This window comes from Equus caballus, chromosome 11 (genome assembly GCF_041296265.1).
Source record: "Equus caballus isolate H_3958 breed thoroughbred chromosome 11, TB-T2T, whole genome shotgun sequence".
Taxonomy (NCBI): Eukaryota; Metazoa; Chordata; class Mammalia; order Perissodactyla; family Equidae; genus Equus; species Equus caballus.
In genome coordinates this window covers 40,593,593-40,617,044 of record NC_091694.1, presented here as the reverse complement: position 1 = coordinate 40,617,044, position 23,452 = coordinate 40,593,593, and the positions used below count along the sequence as shown (strand labels likewise).

The following is a 23,452-nucleotide window of genomic DNA, read 5'->3' as shown; positions in this document are numbered from 1 at the left end:
TATACCATTAATTGCCATACTGACATCTCCAGGTATGATCTCTCTCCCAAGCATCACATCCACATTCCCAACTACCTTCCGGCATCTTAAGCACCTCAAACTCAACATGCCCCAAACTGAATGCCTAACTACCTGCTGAAGCCCACCCTCCTTCTTTGTTTCCTATGTCAGTAAATAGCACAATTTGCCTGGTCATCCAAAATCAGGCTGGTTTTGGTCACCCTAAACCTTTCCCTTTCTCCTCCAAGCTACATCCAGGCAATCACCAATAATCAACACGTACTGATGGGTAAAATCATCAATCAGGCTATCTCCGAGAAGTCTTAAACCAGCTCTGCGTCATCTTCACCTGTCACTGCCTTCATCATTTCCTATTTGGATGACAGCCACAACTTTCTAATCGGTCTCTTTTACCTCCAGTCTCACAACCTCTAATCAAGTCTTCAAACTGTAGGTAGGGTCATTTTTCAAAAATGCAAATCTGACTGCAAACTCTGCTGCCTAAAATACTTCAATAGATCCCTGATATGCCATTCACCTCACTTGTGCTGTTACTTCTGCTGCCAATTGCGCTGTTACTTCCTTTTCTTCCTTGCCTTCTTGACAAATTTCTTGAAGCCTCTGTAGCACTCCTCCTACGGAAAGCTACCCTACACTCTTCCAGACAGAGTTAAGCACTTCCCCTGGTCAGCTCCCATCAGGTCTCAGATCTCGGCAGGCATGCCTCTCTCACTGGGCTGTGAACCCCAAAGGGCAGAACTCTTACCTTTTATTTAATGTACCTGACAAAGACCTGTGTGAAGGAAGGAAGGGAGACACAAAGGCAGGAAGGTAACAAGGCAAGATCGGGGATGCTTTAACCAAAATAATTGGCTAAAGTTAGGACTAGAACCACTACAATTTCAGGAGTAAACACCAATCATATTTCTTAACCTTCTAAAAATAATGGAGTTAAATACTATAAACAATCAACACTTTGAAAAATATCTGAACAGACTCAAAATGACCTTAAAATCACTGTCTTAAAAATGAATGAGAGGGGCCAGCCCAGTGGCACAGTGGTTAAGTGCACACGTTCCGCTTCGGCAGCCTGGGGTTGGCCGGTTCGGATCCCGGGTGCGGACATGGCACCGCTTGGCAAGTCATACTGTGGTAGGCGTCCCATATATAAAGGCACAGATGTTAGCTCAGGGCCAGTCTTCCTCAGCAAAAAGAGGAGGATTGGCAACTGATGTTAGCTCAGGGCTAATCTTCCTCAAAAAAAAAAAAAGTAAATGAGATATCACAGAACCATTTGAAAAAATAATTTACTCCTTCTTGTTTTGTAAATGACTATAATGAACACTTTAATGGCACTTAACCTCTTAACCTGGGATACTTCACTGTGTATCCGTCATCCTGTATTACAAACTGACCCAAGGTAGGAACCTCCCAAGCAGCTCACAGATGGCGAGAAGCCTGCTGGTGTCCGGAGAAATCAACAGTGTCTATCTGAATGTGTCACATTTTATAGGCTCTCTAAACTCCCACCTTCTTGGACCAGGTCCTCCGCAGTGTTAACTCCGTGCTCTATGAGCTTCTGGCAGTCATCTAGTGGTTTAATCGTCTCCTGTTCAATGGTGTCCACCTCTTGCAAAAGGGTCACCAATCGCTCATCCAGAAGCTTCCCAAGGGTTCCCTTTAAATCATTAAAATGCTGTTTGAGGACATCTCTCGTCTGTGATGCACTCTCTTTGATCTGAAAAGAAACAACGTAAAAACTCAGAATCCCTAGGAAAAGCTAATCCGCAGGCATCACGCATAACCACAAGGCATGGCACAACCATCATCTTCCATTTATTGATAAACCAAATGTGATTCATTCGCACAAACTTGCAGAATTGCACAGAACTGGCCTTCAGGGGACACAGAACGGGCTCAGACTCCGGTTCCATCATTCACAAACTATGTCAATTTGGTCAGGTTAATTAAACACATCACGCCTCAATTTCCTTCTTCGTCTAAAGAATATAATAATGCTTACCTCATGGAGTTGCTGTGAGGACTAAATAAAAATAGTCTATGTGTTACACTTGGTAAAATAACTGGCACATTGTTGTTCTCAATAAATAAATGTTAGAAAGTATTATTATCTGCACGAAGTAGTTCTTGGCAACAGTACATTTCAGTACAAAAAATTTTTTAATTAGGACAGGATTAAAATTCATTTTACTGAAAAGAAGTAAAAAAAAATGGTAGACTAGAAAGCCATAATACAAAAAAATCACCTCGTGGATAAAATGCCCTCATTATGCTAAAAGAAAACTAAGAATTTACTTAAAATCCGAAGAGACTCAAAAGAGGCAGAGAATGTGCATGAAAAACACACCTCTGGGGCAATGACTTAGTTGGTTGTGAGTCATAGTCCTCTTTTCAAATCTCAAAGAGAGGTTTACAGACCCTCTTTCCAGAAAAATGAATAATCCATACCCTAAAGAAACTTCTTCCATTTCAGAGGTTACAAATTCCCTCAGATGGGAACCATGGCTTGCCTGGAGCGGTATTTCTGAAACTTGGTTTGCAGAAGAATCATGTAGGCTGCCTGTTAGGATTCAGATTGCAGGGCTCCATCCCAGACTTACACATCCAGAAGCTTGCGGGAGAGACTGGAGGAGCGTACAGATGGCGTTCTCACTTTCCACAAGCACACCCATGACTCTGCAGCCCATACTTTGAGAAACACTGCCCTCAGGGTCACAGAGCCCAGATTAAGAACGGTTGCCCATGGGGCTGGCCAGGTGGCACAGCGGTTAAGTGCGCACGTTCTGCTTTGGTGGCCCAGGGTTAGCTGGTTCAGATCCCAGGTGTGGACATGCCCCCACTTGGCACGCCACACTGTGGCAGGCGTCCCACACATAAAGTACAGGAAGATGGGCACAGATGTTAGCTCAGGGCCGGTCTTCCTCAGCAAAAAAGAGGAAGATTGGCAGCAGTTAGCTCAGGGCTAATCTTCCTCAAAAAAAAAAAAAAAAAGAACCATTGTTCCAGGAGGTATCACAGGAAAATCTTTACCTCTCACACATATTTTGAAAACAAATTAGTTGTGTATACAGACACTAGTATCTTTTGTTTTTCATTTTTTTAAAGAATAGAGATAACATAATTCACTCTCTCGCTCAACAGGGAAATTCTTACTACAGCCAAACACCTAGTTGAATTAAAACAAACATATACTTTACTTTGCAGATATTATCATATCAGTTTCATATGACATATTATGTTTACTACCCTAACCCTTTTGCTAACTTATCTTAGCAACAGTATTTGAAGTCAAAGAAGAATCCAGCAAGAAAGAATATAGTTGGCACTCCCTATCTGCATGTTCTGCACACACGGGCTCAATCAATCACTAATAACCAACTAGGATGGTTGCGTCTGTACTGAACGTGTACAGACTTTTTCTTTCACCATTATTCCCTAAACGACACAATATAACAACTACTTACATTGTATTAGGTACTATAGGTAATCTTGAGATGATTTAAAGTATACGGAAGGATGTGCATAAGTTATATGCAAATACTAAGCCATCTGATACAAGGGACGTGAGCATCCGTGGATTTTGGTATCTGCAGGAGTCCTGGAACCAACCCCCCGTGGATATGGAGGGAACAACTGTATATCAAAATATGGATAAAGCACAATATTTCAACAGTTAATAGAGAAATTCAGAAAGCTTTCTATTTATCCTCAAATACTAAATTTAAAAATCAGAACGCGGGGCTGGCCCCGTGGCCGAGCGGTTAAGTTCACACGCTCTGCTGCAGGTGGCCCAGTGTTTCATTAGTTCGAATCCTGGGCGCGGACATGGCACTGCTCATCAAACCATGCTGAGGCAGCATTCCACATGCCACAACTAGAAGGACCCACAGCGAAGAATATACAACTATGTACTGGGGGGCTTTGGGGAGAAAAAGGAAAAAAAAAATCTTTAAAAACAATAATAAATAAATAAAACTCAGAACGCAAAATTATTTTCCAGAAATGTTCACAATCATGTAAAAACAAAATGCCCATGCCCAAGGACTACAAAGAAATACAGAAGAAAAACAAAAAAAGGAACAGTCTGATCGGCTGTGGTGGGCAGATCACGGAAACAGTTTTTTCTCCTTTGGACATTCATGTGAGTTATGATGGTGTATGTGCAGTAAGTAAAAGAAGTCCTCAAATCATAAAGAAAAAGAGAAATTCTAATTTAAGTTCCATTGCTAACAAATCTCTGTAAAGTTACTAGAGAACTTCTACGAAACAAATCCAAGTCAAAGTTTTTTTAAAAAAAAGAGGCCATACTCAAAATGTACTTGATTTGGCTGCTCACTCAACTGTGGGATCCTTGAGACTCAGCCCTAACATACATAGCACCTGGCAAATAAACGTTGAGTAAAAATAAAATTAATCCTGTGTGATTTTAAGACCTTTTTAAAAGAACCAGGGAGAGAATGCCTTATGATTTTGATACATCACCTGGAATATCGTTAGAAATGCCCCGCCCAGCACTACTGAACCAGAACGTACAATTTTAACAAGATCCCCAGGTGATGCATGTAGACCTCAGAGATACCAGAATAAATGAAGACAACACATTGGAGCACTGTAATATAGTGTGCACTCCCACCACCAAGAGGAAATTCTGCAGTGGAGCACTATACCACCGAGGGCCTGTCGCCCTCTTTAACGGATACGGCACACACACAGGAAGTGCATCGGTTAGGTAAAGTCAATTTCCTGTTTAGAAAGAATTCAAAAGCTCCTTCAGCTGCTGCAGAGCCTATGTTTTGTTTTTGTTTCAGAACCTCAGAAAAAAAGGAAGTATGTGAACACAAAGCAGTGAGAGGGCCGGGGAAGGGAGAATCCATTTCCAAACCCGCCTCCTGTACTTTCATTATAAATTTGGTCCCTTTGGTTCAGAGAATCCCGACCGTTGCTGTTTCAAACTTGATGCTACCTTGGCATCACTTCCTTCTCCCTGAAATAGTTCATAATTTAAAGCCTCAGTCCCCTTTAATCCAATCATGTGACTAATGAGGTTCATTTGCTTGGCTCTATGAACTCATTTCAAAATGCAGACTTCATCGCTGGGTGAATTTCTTCATATTCGATGTGGTACCATGCTCCAATATGTTCACCAACATGTCGGTAGCTCACTAAATCTTCACAACTCTGAGACGGGGATCTGTATTGTTTAACTTATCAAAAAAAGTAAACAAAGTAAAGCTCAAAGAAGTCAAATAACTTCCCCAAGGCTTCATGGTGCCAGAAACAGTCTGACTCCAAGGACCATGGTCTTCCCACTGTACCAAGCAGTTCAGTATTTACAGATCCCATTTTAAAGAGTTCTCAGGTAAACCTGTAAATTATGTATTGACTGAAGACACGTCCTGCTCTTAACACGTATTTCTCGTCCTTGCATGAAGAATCCTGCGGTAGACAACCAATCAGCCCCAAATGCTCCCTAGCCATTCTAGGCAAAAGAACTGTGATGGTTAGTAACAAAGTAGATTTAGGAATACAAATGATACACAACTCAAGGTCTCCAAAAGGAAATTGTAATATACATTGTTTACATTGATAATATTCCAAACGAATTTTCCACTAAAACCTCTACTGTAACAGACCATTAAAACTTATTTACAAAGTTTCCACTGCAGTTGAATCTAATCCCAAAGCAACTATAATTTCAAAGTTTTAACTTGAGGATGAGTTCACAAAATGCCAAAAAGTCACCGAGTTTATACATCAATACTAAGCCATGCAAAAACCTAGTAAATACACACTTCACAGCCCTCCAAGACAACAGGAACCGATCCAGCTTCATCCACAGTTTAGTTACCAAAAAGTCATAAAACCTACATAGAATCTGATTTATGACATCTCTGGTTTTAAGTGGCAATATATAGTTGCTATATCAATATAATATAATATGTGTGTATATTTCAGGAAATTAAGTAACTGGAATCTCCTCTAAAACATCATGACTTTATAGAAGAAAAGAATTTTTATCCTCCAAGTTTAATCTAAGAATCTATTTTCCCAATTAGGAAAATTGCTAATAGGAAACTAAAATGATCTTAAAATTAGAGACTGGCTTTAAATACAATTAGCTAACAAGAACATAGTGATCAAAAATAAAGACAAAGTAAAGATATAAAATAGTTAACTGAAATTGAAAAAGCTAACCAAAATGTTTCCTCTCAGTTCATATGAAATGTACTGCATTAGCTATTTGTCTTTGCACTGACACCAAGTCATTAAAAAAAATAATAAAGATGGCAATAACAATTCAGCAGCAACTATCATCTACTGAACACCGGCTATAGGCCAGGTACTTATACCTACGATCTCATTTAAATTCTACCAGACCCCTATGAAGAAAGCATCTGTAAGATGAGTAACATATGGGAGTCAGATGAACTTGCCAACATCACAAAGCTAGTAAAGTGGCAGAGAATTTGAACTGTCTGACTCGTGTATAGACTCCTAAGCACTGCTAGATTTCCTTCTTGTCTCTCTTAGACTTTTTTTTTAATGCTTATTTGAACTTTCAAAAAGAAGATCTTTATGATTTGGTAGTCTCTTACATTAGCGGCCCCCACTGAACCACGAACCACACCTCCTGGTACTCATAACCTTGAACAGTCCTCTCCCCTAGAACATAGGCTGGGCCAGAGACTAGCAAAGAAGTCAAATGTGCATAGCTACAGAGTGGAACTGATGCTGTGCCAGTTCCAGGCCTCAGCCTTCAAAAGACCTGGCAACTTCTGCTTTCGCACTTTTACGGGTCCTGAGCCACCATGTAAGAAGTACAGCTCTCTTTCTGGAGACAATAAATAGAAGGGGGAGAAAAGTGGGACGGGTGGGAGGGAGAGGAAGGGAGGAAAGGAGAGAGATGAACCGAGGTCCAGCCATGCCAGCGTTCCAACTGAGTTGTGCTACTGCGAAGGCTCCAAACAGGTATGTGAACGTTCTAACTTGAACATTCCAGCCTCAGCTGCCAGCTCACTGCAATTACATGAGTGCTGCCAGCAAAATCAGGAAAACTGAGCCCCAGTCAATCCCCAGACTAGGAAGCAAATAAAACGATTGCTCTTTAAGCCGTTACACTTTGGCATAGTTTATGTGGTAACAAATAACCAAATCACATGATATAACAAATGTTTAATTCTTGACTGTCTGCATTAATGAATAGAATGCATATAATCAAGACCATGGACAATCTAAAAAGAATGTCTGCAAAATTACACCCACAACATTCATAAAGGCACTCATTCAATATTTACTGAGGTCTAGTATATGCCAGGAACTGGGGCTATAAAGATGAATAAGGCATGCTCCTAACCTCAGAAAAACTGTCATTCTGGTAAAAGAGAAAGTTACATGAACACATAACTATAATAAAACGTATTAAGTTCTTATTTAAGTGGGACAGCCACAAACTGCTATCAGAGCTCAAAAACGGCATTCTGCTGGAAAAGAGAGTAGGGGACATTTAAAGAATAAGTTGCCAGTTGGAGATGCAGGGGAAGATCACCCTGAATAACAATTATATTTAGTGGTATTATCATTATGGCTAATATTTATTAAGCACTTCATATGTCCCTGGCATGGTGCTAAGCATTTTAAATACATTTCTCATTTTAATTTCCACATTGGCCAAGGAGGTACTATTCTCAACTTCATTGTACAGATAAGGAAAGGGCGGATCAGGAAAGTTGTTTCTCAAGGTCTCATGGCTAACAGAGGCGAATGCTAACAAAGTAAAACGACTGCAAATACAAGGGATTCATTGATACTCCTCAATAATCAAAGCCTGGCCTACATTTGTTCGGCTTTTTAGATCACAAATTAGGCATATTTTTTACCAGATTTATAGTAATAAGAATAGTTCTTCTCTATCAAAATTATACATACACTACAATTTACATTGAAAATAAAATCTAGAGAGAAAAAGTGGGCACTGTGACACTTTTTTTTTTTTGAGGCAGATTAGCCCTGAGCTACCATCTGCTGCCAATCCTCCTCTTTTTGCTCAGGAAGACTGGCCCTGAGCTAACATCCATGCCCATCTTCCTCTACTTTATATGTGGGACACCTACCACAGCATGGCTTGCCAAGCCGTGCCATGTCCACACCCGGAATCCAAACTGGCAAACCCCAGACCACCAAAGCAGAACGTGCACACTTAACTGCTGCACCACCAGGCTGGCCCCAACCCTCACTTTTTAATTAACGTCATTAATTTTAACATTGTTGATTCAGAATACTTGTTTCAAATCCCTTCTATACTTTTCTATATTTCAAGTGAGTTTTGGACTCAACAAGCAGCTTTCAGAGTGTCATGTTTATAGACAATTTGTGAAAAGACTTATTTGAGAAAATATGACTGAAAAGCCAATGTAAATATGTGGTCTTTTCCACACAAATATAAGTGCAGCGCTTTCTTTTTTTTTTTTTTTTTTTTTTTTGCTGAGGAAGATGTGCCCTGAGCTAACATCTATGGAAAATCTTCCTCTATTTTGTATGTGGGCCGCTGCCACAGCATGGTCACTGACTAGTGGGGTCGGTCCATGCCCAGGAACTGAACCCAGGCCGCAAAAGCAGAGTGAGCCAAACATAACCACTAGGCCCCCAGGCCTGGCCCTGTGCAGCTGTTTTCTTTTTTCTCTTGGTTGTTGATTAGTTTTGCTTCTAGAGCCTTGCTTTCAGTACTTTGGCATACCTCAGCCAATATATATCAGCCTACCACCAACAAATGCTCCATAAGTACCTATACAATAGACTCTCTTCACTTCTGCATTAAAAATTAGACTACACATGGGAAAATTTTCATAATAAATGCTTATGACATAATGTTAACCAAAAGAAAAAAATGGATACAAAGTTGCACATACAGTAGTCTCTCAATTTTGCAAAATAATATGTCTAGAAGGATACACCATAATGTTAACAGCATTGAGGGTGGCAGAATTATAGGTTATCTTAAAATTATTTCATCTGTGCTTGGTTTTCCCCAGCTCTAGATTTAACCTTTTCTTAGGATACTGTAATAGGGACAGTATAAATACTACTGCAGTAACAAATTATTTTCAAACAGATTTCTGGACTGTTTTGAAAATCGGTAACAGAAGGGGAAGTGGGAGATAAAAGAAGCAATAATAGCTTTCTTTTCTTTGCAGAGCTACTAAGACTTCCTGCCCTGGTTTTCTGAAATAACTTTTTTTTTTTTTCCGCTCAGTTCTGTATCTGTCCCAGTTTTTAACTAGTATGCTATGTGTTTTCAAATCCTGCAGGAAGAATGATCTATGGAGAACCTGGTATTGTACATTAGTTTTAATCTTGAGGATAAACCACAACAATTTATGACACACACCTACAGTTTAGATGAAACTGCAGAAATCAGTAGAGAGCTGATGAAGCAATAATGGTATACTCTTAAGGCAATGTGCCTCACTTTTTAATGTGTCTACATATGTCACCTGGCGATCCTGTTAAAGCCAAGATTATGATTCAGTAGGTCTGGGTGGAGTCTGATTCCTGCATTCTTCACAAGCTCTCAGGTCATGATGCCACTGCTGTGGTCACAGACCACACTCGTAGTAGCAAGGATCAGAGGGACACCACTGACCAGAGTCCTCACTAGATAATATCTTAATTAGGTACCAGGATCTGGCCCTTTACTCCGAAGAGTAGAGACTTGCTTTTGTCAATGCTCCTGAGAGACACTGAATCACATGAACTAAAAGGCACAGGAAAGCCAACACACTCATTTTATAGAGCGAACTATAACTGAACACAGACCAGAACACTGGTATTTCTCACTGTAGGCACTTCCAGTACCTCAAACTAATCCCCCTTGGATAACGCACAAAGATGGAGTTTCTGGACCGCACAGCTTAAGGACTAGACTCCGGACAGTGGCAATGTCATCAACGTAGTGCCACTCTGGGAGGTAGTGCCAGCTGACATCGCTATGTGACATCTTGATCAGCTATCTCTATTTACAACAAGCAGGAAACCCAACTCTGTAGAAATAAACAAGAGATGAAAACACAATGGAAGTGAAATCCAGAAGTGAATACACACGAATTTAGGTTTTTCCTATTTGTTTCATTTTTAGGGGTAACAGTCTAATGATCAGCCATCAAAGAAAAGAGTAAATCCATGAGGGCAGTGGTGTGTTTTCCTGACCACAGTATTTCTAGGACCTAGAAGTATCTCTGACCTACAGGAGGCATCCAACAAATATTTATTGAGTGAATGGACAAATGAGTATTTAAGAAGAGTGGGAGTTAATTTCTTTGGTATTTACATCTTAGTACCAAGAATTCCAGGGAGCTATGGATAACTATTCTTAACGATTTCAACACCCGTTAGGCCAGGCTGCCTGTAAACATTATCTAGCCTTTAACTTATTCAAACAGTAAGAGTTACAGACTACCCTTGCATTCCTACACAGAACTTCCTTTTCTCTGAAGACAGGGGGTAGGGCCTAAACTTAACCACAAGAGGAGAAACTGCTACATGTTGGCAGTTGTTTTTGACAGAATAACTTAAAAGATTTTTACTCTTCTTCCTGCTAGACTTTCATAGACACGATTTCTTAATATGACACAAATTTCATGAGAGATTTTTAAAGGGTAAGAAACAAAAGCAAAGATAAAAAGTATGCCAGGAGTTCTTGAAAAGGTTAAACAAAGAGTTAACCATACAACCCAGCAATTCCTAAGTACATACTAAAAGAATTGAAAATGTGTCCACACAAAAACTTGTACTTGTATATGAATGTTCGTAGCAACGTTTTTCATAATAGCCAAAAGGTAAAAATAACCCAAACGTCTATCAATCGATGAATGGATAAATGTGGTATATGCATACAATGAATGTTATTCAGCCATAAAAAGGATTAAAGTACTGATACATGCTATCACACGGATGAACCTTGAGAACATTATGCTAAGTCAAAGAAAGCCAGTCTCGAGGGGCTACATATTGTATGATTCCATTTCTATGACATGCCCAGAACAGGCAAATTCAAATAGAGACAGAAAGTAATTTGGTGGTTGCCAAGGGCTGGGGAGTAACAGGTAACGGGTATGGGATTTTTTTTGGAGGTGAAGAAAATGTTCTGGAATTAGATAGTGGTGATGGTTGCACAACTTTGTGAACACACTAAAAACCGCTGAATTGCACATTTTAAGGCACAAATTTTATGGTATATAAATTATGTACCAATAAAAAAATCATACGCCAAAAGGAAAGAGAATGAGCAAGTAAAAAATAGATATAAAGGGGAGCATCCTTCCTCTCTGCTCTCCTCCGTGCAAAATCTTTGACTAAAAAGCCATCTATTTCACATAGTTATTCTGAAAATGACTGGAACCCTAAAAATATCCTAACCACCAAACAAAAGCAGCTGCTTATTTTGATAACATTTTTGTAACACAGACCTTCCTTAAAATGCAAGTTGACAGAGGCCTTATTCTACAAACCCAAACGTGTACAATCCACTAGCTTTGAGGAGAGACACATTGTAACTGGCACCAGCACAAAACACATTCCAGTTCACAAAACAGAACACCACGATTACTCAGTCTAGTCAGAAGGCAATGTCATCAGGAACCTAACTGTGTTGGATGGTCTCTTAGAGTTTTCTGTCTCAAGCCCAAGACAATGGGCCTCAAAAACAAAACAAAAAACCATAGTAAATTACACTAAATTATAGGAAAGTATGTCCTGTATTTAAATTATTGGATATAAAATTTAAAAGAATATAGCTTTGGAAATTGAATACTAAACCATTCAAGATGGGATCATACTAAATTTTAATGCATCCAATATCACACCAGAAATTGATAAGTACTACTCCTGAGTGCCGAGCTCATTTATTTAGCGTCCACTCTGCTGCTGCTTAATTGCTGATGACGTTAAGCAATAGTCCTGCTCATATATAACATATCTTAACAGGCTGGAACCTTAGCCAAATGTAAGAAATACTTTAATCTCTTTTTAAACAATGTCCTAGGTTTAGAAGCTCTATTTCAAAACAGCAGAAAGAATAATGCAGATGTTTTCAAATGGAAATCAAGATAAATGCATTGGAAGACCTTGAAAAGCATTCACCAAATCAGGATAACCATATCTAGATTTTGCTCCCACTGTTGCTACTAAACCGCAAATGACACCTGGCTTGCACCAGCTCTATAAGGATTTTAAAATATATAAAACCTAAAGCATGGTAAGTACCCTTAATAATGACCATATCCAAAGGCAGTGTTATCACAGCACTATTCTACCAGCTGGACATTTTCAGATTCTACGCAGCACGGGAGTGACTAGGATGATGATATAGATTAATACCAAGTGCGACGTAGAGAGATCCCATTCCCTCAAATGTTGAACAGATTCCCAATCACTCAAACGATTCCACTCAGAGGGAATCCCGCTCACTCAAAAAGTTAAGAGTAGCTTGAGGATTATCTGTCCTATTACACATTTACAGGGGGTTCTATCTTTTTCTGTATATGTTCCAGAGTGTAGAGAAACCACGTGGCTTTCCTATATCTTTGATAGCCATGTCCCCATGGAACAGGTCACTGCTGTCGCTTGAAAGTATATTTAGCGTCTCCTTTCAGCACTCCTCTTTAAATGTTTCTATTTCCCTACACCTTTGTATTCCATCTCTCCAGTGTTTCATTTTCCTTCTTTTGTCTCTGCAACACAGCTTCACCTTAAATTCCACACCATCTAGAATGGGGTTACGCTAAATGGGTTTTTTTCATGCATTCAAGATCACATGAGATATTAAGTACCACTTTCAGGCATTAATCCCATTCATTCAGTGTTAACTCTCCTGCTTCTCTCTCTCTTTATTCCTCCCCTTCCAATATCCATTTTGCCTCCACCGTCAGGTCTCCCCAAGTCACTGCCCCACATTTTCCTGAGGCTTTCCAAAGCCAGTCCGCATCCTCACAGCAGCTCTTCTCAAAGAATCTTCGCCTCCCCCAACTCTGCCAGTCACCACCACCCTCTGTGACGCCCCGGGATTTTGTTCTGGTTCCTCACTCTGTCCAACCTCGGACCCCACCCCCATGCGCATTACCGCCCCAGTTTAGGGAACGCCCCTCGCGCTCTCCCGCGATCCCCCAAATTTGTCCCTGCTCCTTAAACCCTCCCCCAGCACCCACCTCCCCGCTCCCCAGACCCTGCTGGGTGTCCCAGCACATCAGCGCCTCTTCCCTTCTCCGTCTGGAGTTTTCGCACATCCCACCCCGCGGAGCCCTCCTTGCCTCGCCCACCGCCGGGCACCCCGCGCCCTCCCCGGGGCCCACAGCGCCGCTCCAGGCGCGGCCCTCCGACCTGCCTCCGCGCCTCCCGCAGCCCCTGCAGCCTCTGGCCCAGCTCCCGCCGGTAGCTCTGCGCCGCCTCCACGTTCTCGCGGGCCTCCTGCAGCAGCAGCTCGGGCTCCAGCTCCATCGCCCCTCGTCCGGCCGCGCGGCCGGCGGCTGCGGGCGCGGCTCCTAACTGTCCCGGGTGCCGCCGAGCGGCCCGGCGCGGCCACGCGCAGGCGGAAGCACCGCCCCGCCCCGCCCCGCCCACGGCGGCCTTGATTGACAGCCGCGCGCGCCGGGCGGCCGGGTCCCACCGCCGCCCTCCCCTAGGTCCCTGACCTCGGCCCCGCTCCCGCGCCGCGCCTGGGACGGGGTGCTTCCTCCGGACACGCGCGGAGTCAGGGAAAAGTGAATAACTACACTTCTCGAAGTGCTTCCCACATCTGATCTCATTCTAACCTCACTGCCAGTCCTCCTTGCTTCTCCATTTCACAGAGGAGGAAACTGAGGGTGAGAGAGGGGAATCAACTTTCTCAAGCCCTGGGGATTTCAACCCAGATGGCTCTGAAGTCGTCATTGCCTTACCACCCTAGTAAAGGAGCATGCCTGCACCGGCAGGTATTGTAGGAGGTTACTGTGAACCAGGCACCAGGCTCAGAGGGATCAGACAAGGGCCCCACCTCCCAGAAGCTTGTAGTCTAATGAGGAAGCCAAGACGGAGGCCTGCGCTATGACCAGCAACCTGGCAGAAGTCCAAGACGGGTGTTAGCAAACTTTTTCTGTAAGGGCCAGGCAGTAAAAATTTAGAGCTTGGCAGGCCTCCCATAAGGTCTCTGTTGCAACATAGCAAATGGGCGTGACTGTGTACAAATAAAACTTTATAGACACACACTGGAATTTCACATAGTTTTCGCGTGTCACTAAATATTCTTTGCATCTTTTTTCAACTGTTTAAAAAGGTAGAAACCATTCTTCTTTCAGAGGCCATACATAACAGGTGGTGAGTCAGATTTGGCCCTGGGCCATAGTTTGCTGACCTCTGGCCAGGGATGTTGGAGCTGAAAGTTGCCCCAGTCAGGAAAGAGAGCCAAGCTGATTTGCTCAAGGTTACACAGCGAATCTGGACTAGAGGCTAGATCCTACTTTCCTGGACCAGACTAAAGTAAAGCTCTTTCTGCTACATTGTTTTGTGCTAAGTAAATGACACTTGGAACTAAAAACATTTAGAAAAGGGAAGCCCTTGGAGAAAATGGGAAATTGGCTTTATCCTGAAGATAAGGTAGGCAGGCACTTAGTAAACACTCAGTAAATAACAGCTGAATGAATCAAGGTATTATTAACTAAACAAAAAGGAGTGAGGAAAGGCACCCCAGGTGGACAAAACTACGTGGGGAAGGGTATAAGGACTTGGAGATAGAACCATAAGTGGCTTGTTTAGGAAAGGGGGAACCTACAACTTTGACTGGAGAGGTAGGACTGAATGATACATTGGGAGATGAAGTTAAAAGAAGAGTAAGGGCCATGCAGTTCAGGTTAAGAAGCTCTGACTTGGTGCCGGCCCAGTGGCACAGCGGTTAAGTTCGCACGTTCTGTTTCCAGGGCCCAGATCTCAGGAGCTGACATGGACCACTTGGCAAGCCATGCTGCGGCAGGTGTCCCACATATAAAAAAAAGTAGAGGAAGATGGGCATGGATGTTAGCTTAGGGCTAGATTTCCTCAGCAAAAAGAGGAGGATTGGCAGCAGATGTTAGCTCAGGGCTAATCTTCCTCAAAAAAAAAAAAACAAAAAAAAACCAGAAGAAGCTCTGACTTTAATGAATAGACACTGCAGATTTTTGCATGTGCAGTGATATTTGTTAAACAATGTTTTAGGAAGATAAATGATAGAGAGGTGGGACTTGGGTCTGTCTTAAGAAAAGGTAGAGGATGGCGTAGAGTAATAAATACAGAGTCAATAAATATTTGTTCAGTGAAATGAATATACACAGGATGGATGGAGGAGGATAAATAAGAAAAAACCACATGGCATTAGTCCAGGTATGATATGACAGAGGCTTGAATTAGGATGTGGGCTTTTACAGAGGTTTGACAGTAAAATCAGGAGAAAAGTTGGTTAAGTGGTTCAAGGAATAGGAGGATTTAAGCACAGACTGAATCAGTAAAAAAAACCCAGGATTTATTAAATGTTCTTGGACATAGTGTGTTCTGTGTCCTCTCTAAAGCTAATAGAACATAATTGGATCCCACCCTGGGTGGCTTTACTACGTGAAATTTTAAAAAACTAAAAGGAAAACGTCCATAAAGCCAAGACACTAATCTTAGTCTTATTCACCTTTATTTTATTGAACTACTAACTGATGAGAGGCAGGATATATGTATCTAATTTATCCACACTATACAAAAATACAAAGAAAAATGAAGAAAATCTTGTGAAACTGCTTTCCCCGGCTTGAAATTTTGGGATGCATTGTTTTTAACTTTAGAGCACAAATTCCTAAAGAGTAAAAACTCTGGTTGATAACAGAGAGGAAGACTGATCTGAGGTGGCAATGACAGAAGCCAGCAGGCCATCAGACAGCGTTTTACAGAGCTGTTATGTCCATGGCATTACACTGGTCTAGAATTGACTTTTCAAGTGTACTCACAGGTGAGCAGATTCAGGGGGACAGACTCCTCATGCTAGTAAGACTTACAAGAAACAAACAAAGCAACTTGCTAATTTATTTATTTACAATAAGAACATAATTGCCAAGAAAACTGTAACAGCTGGAAAGTCAAGTTGTAACCAGAGAGTTGTTTAGTAAACATGGATTAAGTCCAGAATACTTTGGTCATCCGCTTAGTAAAAGCTTCCTCTCTTCTCTCTTCAGCCTCTTCTCAGAAAGCTCCTAACTGTACTGAGCACAAACTGACAACTTTTTGCTCTCTGACTCCCCTTTATGCACACAATACTATTAACACATTATTTAGAATCACCTAGCTAGAACTAAGTAAATCTTAGGACTTAGTTTTTGAATAGCAACTCATACAAAGAAATACTGTCCAGCAACCAAAATAATTGAGATAATTCTAATCTTATGCCTCTTTTTTTTTTTTTTTTTTGGTGAGGCAGATTGGCCCTGAGCTACCCTCTGTTGTCAATTGTCCTCTTTTTGTTTGCAAAAGATTGTCATTGAGCTAATATCAGTGTCCATCTTTCTCTATTTTGTATGTGGGATGCTGCCACAGCATGGCCTGATGAGCAGTGTGTAGGTCTGTGCCTGGAATCTGAACCTGCGAACCCCAGGCCGCCCAAGCAGAGCGTGCAAACTTAACCACTATGCCACCAGGCCAGCCCCTTGACTTGTGCCTCTTAAAAGATTTTATATGCTACATATGCTATATATGTTTAAATTTTGAAAACTCAAATTTATAGAAATCCCAAACTTACAGAGAAGTTGCAGATACAGTGCAAAATTTTTTTTTCCTGAATAAACCATTTGAGAGTAAATTGCTAATATCCTACAGGTACATTCTCCTGCAAACTAACAAAGCAACCATCAAAACCAGGAATTTAACATTGATACTTTATTACCATCTAACGCTCAGACTCCCATTCAAGTTTAACCAATTGTCACAAGGATGCCCGTTACAGCCAACCGATCTAGTCCAGAATAATGTGTTGCATTAAATTGTTGTATCTCCTGACAGTCTCCATAAGTCATAGAAACTCTGCTCCATATCCTCTTCTCCACACCCATTCTCTTATTCCCCATTGGTGCTCTGGAGTTTCTCCTTCAATCCCTTCTTCCCTTCTCAATGCGAACCTCCTGATACCCAGCTTTCCCCTTCCCACCTGTCTCTTCAGTGCCTTCTCTCAGCTCTGTACCACAGAAGCTGGGGAGCCAGGTCGATAACTTGCAGAGGAGGAGGTGAAGACAAAATTCTCCTTCGTTGGTAGGTTAGGGGACCAAGGGGCAAGGCTGATATTATACATATGTCCATACATTTTGTTTTGTCAGTCTTTCCTGAGTTTATCTCAATGGCCTCTTGATTTATTCAGAATGTTCCTAAATATCTTTAGTATATATTTACATCTTTTACATAGGTCATTAATATCTTGAGCCTCTCTCGTTTTCCTTCTTTTCCTTTGCCTTCCTTTCATCTTGTATCCTTTAGGATACCTTCAGTTCAAGTTACAGAAAACCCAACTCAAACTACCTTAAACAATAAAGGGGATTCATTATCTAATACCAACTTTAGGGTTAGTTTGATTCAAAGGTCAGACTTCCGCAACTCTCTTCTCTCCCATTTATACCATTACCTTATTTTAAGGCTGTTTAATTTTATACACCTTCTGGAACGAGTAGAACTCCTTCCTGGACCTATATCAGTAGTAGAAACATGCTTATCTCCCAGGGGCACCCAGAATATCTCTTCGCTTGTCTTCTGGGCCCAAACTAGGTCACATGCCCACCTTTGGACAAATAACTGACTGTGGTCAGGAGGCTGGATTATGCAGATTAGTTTGGGTGGATCCAGAGCCAGGGGTAGAGCTAGCTTTCCCCAAGTATGCAGTTCAAGTAGGGGAAGTGTAGATACCAGAACAACGTTCATGGTTATCAAGAGAGTGGGATATAATATTGGAGAGAAAATGACATTTTCCACTTTTTCTCCGTGTACTGACTACAGCGTGTCCTTGCAAAAAAGCACAGAGGTTGAAGTTGGAGACTTGGTTAAACACTAACTTTGGAAATCCCTCTGAGCTATAGTTTCTACTTCTGTAAATTGACAATAATGTAAATATCTTCCACAGGGCTGGTGTAAAGACTGAATAATATGGCCATGTAAAAGCACACATTCATTTACAAAAAGTTTAAAGAGGGGCCAGCCTGTGGCCAAGTGGTTAAGTTTGCGCACTCTGCTTCTGCACCAGGGGTTCACCATTCAGATTCTGGGTGCAGACCTAGCACTGCTCATCAAGCCATGCTGTGGCAGTATCCCACTTGGAGGAAGTAGAGTGACCTACAACTAGAGTATACAACTATGTACTGGGGATTTGAGGAGAAAAAAAAAGAGGAATATTGGCAACAGATGTTAGCTCAGGGCCAATCTTCCTTAAAAAAAATGTTAAAAAGTTTAAAGAGTACAAGGTATGTGTCTGGCTCTGTGCTAGGTGCTGGGAATCAAAATAGGAATGAGACCAAGGACCCGCCTTCTTAGTCCAGTGGGGGGAACACACACATATAAGCAGAAATCTATAATATAATGCAGTGAGTGCAATGAGTACAAGCAGAGACCTGCCACCTAATCCAGCCCAAGGCAAACTGGAAGGAAGAAGATATCAGGGAAAGTTTCTTGGAGAAGGTGAACCCTGAGCTGTCTTAACGCTCTTCTTGGATTGGCCACATATGCTTAAAACCCCTTCAAAATAACACTTTAAAACTGGATTAAGGTCAAGCAGAACAGTGGAGAACATAAAAGAGCACTAGACAGTGCCACAAATTTTTGGAAGATGGAAAGTGAATGGAGGAATAGTAATTCCTCTAGCCAACTGATGGAAGTTATATCCTAAACTGCAAAGGTGAACCAATCAGAATTGGACCACTTTTGCCCGGAGATTTCTGAGAAAGTCAGGCTAGAAGGCCTCAGATCCATCCTTTTAAAATTTTTAGTCACTTAAAAAAATTGCAACCCCTATCTAGACATTTCTTTCCTTATCCTACTTCCTGCATTATTTTCTCCTCAGCATTTATACCTCTCACCATATATTTTACTTATTTATCATTTTTATTACATGTCTCTTCCAACTAGAATATAAACTCTAAGAGGATAGGGATTTTGTCTGTTTTTCTTTTTAATAGCTGCTTTGTTCATAGCTGGGACATATCAGGCACTCAATAGTATTTACAGAACAAACGGATGGATGGATAGATGGATGGATGGATGGATGGATGGATGAATAGCATAGCATAGAATAGAATAGCATAGTTCATGAAGTATGGACTGAGAGAAGGAGACATCAGTTAAAATTAGAGTTGATATTCCAGGTCCATTGCCCTGTTCCATACATTTAGGTGACCCCTTCCCAATGCTTCTATGCAACTGTACAAGATATAACCACCCCTGCCCCCAAAGAGATTGGAGCAGAAGCTGAATGGTCCCAGAGAAAAGATCTCACCTATTAACCCTGGGAAGTTCCCCAGTGAAAATCCCAGCTCATCTCCTGATCATTCTACAGAAGAGCCCACTAATGAGCCTGAGAGAAATGAGTCTCTGAGCATTCTCTCTTCTTCAGTTCTCTGTCCTGCAAACTCTAGCCCCCTTGCCTCCCTACACTCTGCTCCGTCTCCTTAACTCAGGGAGTCCACAGTCTTTGCCTGGATTCCCACACCCTGCACCAGGACCTGGAAACTCTCTCAAGACAGTGAGCAGGGACAACTGTGACCACCCACAAAGCTAGTGTTTCATTGAGTAGTAAAATTAAGGTAGAAAATGGCCAGATTTATCAAAACCCAGTCACCTGGCTCAAGGATATTCTAGGAGGAGACAGTTATGTGAATTATGCTTGGAGTAAGGTAACATATCTGGGAAAAGACTTCTAAAGTGTATTTCTGAGGAAGTACCCATACATCCAGAACCAAACTTGGTACCTCAGCAACATCAACCTTGTCTTCTAGGAACTTCCAGAGAGTCAATGCAAAGCATCCCAGATTATCTATAAATAAATGAAATACAATTAATCAGCGATCAAGAATTTCTCCCATATTTAGTTATTTAGAAAACCCAAACCAAAATAACAAAACTTCGAAGACTGAAGGTAGTGCAGTCTCCCTTCCTGAAAACCCTAACCGAGGGCTAAGAATTTTCAAAGAAAAAGTAATTACCGCTAATTTCATTGGAGAAATTTGTACTCTTTATGTTGTCAGGACAATAGCAAATACCATAAACATGGACACAGTTACGTCAATAGTTAAAATTAGTTTGCGTAACCCGACCTAACAAGGTGGCCTGCCGTTATTATTTAATATGTTGTTTCAGCTCCTGCATACCGTGCAGTTAAAACTATGCACTCAAACAAAATAAACATACTTTATATTTGTGCAATTACAACTTTAACGTAAAAAAAGTAAAGGTTAAACAACTTCATGAAAACAATGCAAATGATGTATGAGATTATCATTGCTACAAACCAGCGAACTATTGGCATCCTGCGACGGCTCAACACACGCCAACCAGCTGAGCCAAGGACCTCAGGCTGCTTGAGCGGACGAAATCCGTGGGAAGAAATGCCCCCCTTAGCTACATTAAGGGTAAAGAATCGAAATCTGCGACCCCGAATGGGCGTATCTCGAGGCAGGACCCTTGCCAAAATAATATTTATTCTATGTGGGATGAATGTAACCAATTATTTCCTTTTCTGTATCCTTCAAATTTCCACTTTTAAATCGGGGCTAGCCTGGTGTCTCAAAAGTCTAGCGTTTTAATTCTGCTACCAAGAATTTAATACTTTAGTCAAATCATGTCCTCATCCGTGAAACTGGGGGTGAGGAGTTCGAATCTCCAAAATCCCCGCTAATTTTAAATTCCACGGTAAAGCAATCCCGCCTCCCGTAGGTTCGCCAAAGAAGTATTCTGGCCCTCTCGGCGTACCGTCCGCACAGCCTCCGGAAGCAATCCTTAGCCCCGCCCCCTGCGTTCAGGACGGCGCGAAAACCCAATTGACAAGAACTCCCTCCGAAGCCGGTGGGTCCGATCTACGTTCGGCTTGCTTTCCCCACGGGAGCCCGGGTCCCAAGCGCTAAGCCTGGAGCGTCCGCCTCTGGGACACCCCGCGCCCACCCGCCGCCCCCCGGGGTCCTCGCTGCCCGCGCTTTCTCAGCGCCTCTTCCCGCGTTCGACTGGGCAGAGCTGGGCCCAGCCTCCGCCACCGCTCCGAGCGGGTGGGCGTGGGGGAGTCCGAGACCGACCCCACGGCCCAGCTCCTCGCTCCTGCAGGAGCCGGCCGCCTCCATGGCCTCCAGGCAGGCCGGGCCGGGCCGCGCAAGGTCCTAGGAACCGGGATTCCAGGAAGCAGGGATTATGGTGGGGGTCTTGGCCATGGCGGCGGCAGCTGCTCCCCCTCCGGTGAAGGACTACGAGATTGAGGTGAGCTTGAGTGTCTCCGTCTGTTGCGGGTGGGAGAAAGGTTGAATCTGTGAGGGGAAAGGAGGGATATGGTGAGGCCCCGCAGTTGTGACATTGTGTGGACCAATTGCTGGAGTATGCCTTTTCTGAAAGTCTTGGTAGGTCCTGACAAACAGGATTGTGAGATGTTTGCGGAGCTAGCTAAGTCAGGGCTTACGATATCGCGACCAGCGCCCAGATCCTGAAATGTTGCTGGAACTTGATGTTTTGGACTTGTGAAGTGTCATAGAGATCCCAGGATCAAGTCTGGGTTCGTGATAAGGAATCATAGAATTTTAGCGTTGAAAAGAATCTTTAAGTTCCATTAGTCCATCCATCTACCTGTTCTAGGACTACCGTTTAGATTGTCATTTCAGGAATCAAACAGGGTACTTAATTGAAAAATCGGCTTCTCACGGCTTTAGAGCTGAAGATACCGCAATTAGGAGCCTGCTGTTATTGTCATGTGTTCGTCAAGTTTCAGTGAAATGCACTAAGCAGTCATTATAAAGAGATTCTAATGCCATGAAGTAGTGCAGTGGCATTTTAAAGTGGACGATTGCTATATTTTTACACTTTTTCATCTCAAGGTAACGTTCTAACTGAAGTATGCATACTGGTGTCCTTACAGTGAGCCAAGATGTATGTCCACTTAGTTAACTGGGACTCTTTCTTACTTTTTAGAATTGAGTAACTTTTGTCTACTTGCTAATAGTTGTTATGCTGATGCTTGCTTCCTATATCAAGGCAGTTGCTCAGCTTGTCTCAAGTGTGAAGAAGGACTTTTGGTGCTTGAATTACACAGTTCTTGATTTTTGTGTGGTCAGTTTTATCAATCGTTTCGTTACAATTTCTACTTTTGGTGCCCTGCTAACAGAGCCTGTTTCATAGTAATAATACTGTATAGTATTTTAAGGGTAAAGGCCTTATACATGTTATTTTACTTAATATCAACTCTGCGATGAGTTATTATCTATATTCTACAGATGAGACAGGAAGTTTAAAAAGTAATTAAAAGTAAGTTAAGTTAGAAAAAGTAAATTAGAGAGTTAAAAGTAATTTGCTTAAGGTCGCACACTAGTAGATGTCAGAGCTAGCACTTGAACTTAGATCTGCCTGACTCCAGAGCCTATGGTATAGTGCCTCTGATACCATCTCAGGGTAATAGTAACACTGACAACTCGTTAGCATTTTCTTGTAATACATTTACTATTTCGTTTAAACATATAAAATTTTAATGTCTGTAATTTATTTTGCCTCATATTTATCCAGATGGTTAGAAATGTGCCCCAATACCATTTATTAATTACTTCTTTGTCCACTACTTGAATGCTCCTGTTATCATACACCTAGTTCTTAAATATATACTTAATGTCTTTTTCTGGTTTTCTGAGCCCTTCCATTAAGTTGCCTGCCTATTCATGCATCAGTACTGTGCTTTTAGTCATGATAGCTTTATATGTTTTCATTTTCTAGAAGTATAATTGCCCCATCCATTACTTATCTTTTGAAAAATTACCTTGTTATTCTGGCAAGTTTATTCTGACAAATGAACTGAGGGAAGTTAAAGAAAAACTGATAGAGCTTTTTGTAACTAATAAGCTTTTTCTATTATGTGTGGAGATGACTAAGAGAAACCTCGACCAAGTTGGAGTTGGAAGGCCTGGAGGGGAAATTCTCATACCCTATTATATATTGTCAATTACCCCAAACAGCAAAAGACCCCGGCTTGCATCTTTGACAGGAAGTAAAACTGCTTTACTACAGAGGGAAAATTTCTCTCCCCACCGCGGGTCAAGCCTGGCCAATGAGAAACACTGCAGCTCAGCCAATGGGGAGCCAGTTGTACCCTGAACTCTTACGTTTGCCCAATTGACTTTAGTTTCGAAGAGCCCCTCCCTATTCCCCCTTTTTCTCTATAAAGGCAGCTCCCCTCCTTTGT

General features: G+C 41.9%; 2 protein-coding genes across 5 annotated transcripts in view; one reads left to right on the top strand and one right to left on the bottom strand.

The window, feature by feature from the left end:
- CRLF3 (cytokine receptor like factor 3) overlaps positions 1-13,611 on the bottom strand; it is a 43,233-nt gene extending 29,622 nt beyond the window's left edge. Inside the window, exons 1-2 of the mRNA XM_023653048.2 lie at positions 13,393-13,611; positions 1,531-1,738 (exon numbers count right to left, since the gene is read on the bottom strand). Coding sequence (XP_023508816.1) covers positions 1,531-1,738; positions 13,393-13,509 — 325 coding nt within the window. The 5' untranslated portion in view covers positions 13,510-13,611. The remainder of the gene's footprint in view (positions 1-1,530; positions 1,739-13,392) is intronic.
- A 7,415-nt stretch (positions 13,612-21,026) lies between these two features.
- The window catches only part of ATAD5 (ATPase family AAA domain containing 5), a 39,430-nt gene continuing 37,004 nt past the window's right edge, over positions 21,027-23,452 (top strand). For all 4 annotated transcript variants that reach the window (XM_070227687.1, XM_023653045.2, XM_023653046.2 and 1 more), the window contains exon 1: positions 21,027-21,492. In XM_070227687.1, the coding sequence (XP_070083788.1) occupies positions 21,427-21,492 (66 nt within the window). In that variant the 5' untranslated portion in view covers positions 21,027-21,426. The remainder of the gene's footprint in view (positions 21,493-23,452) is intronic.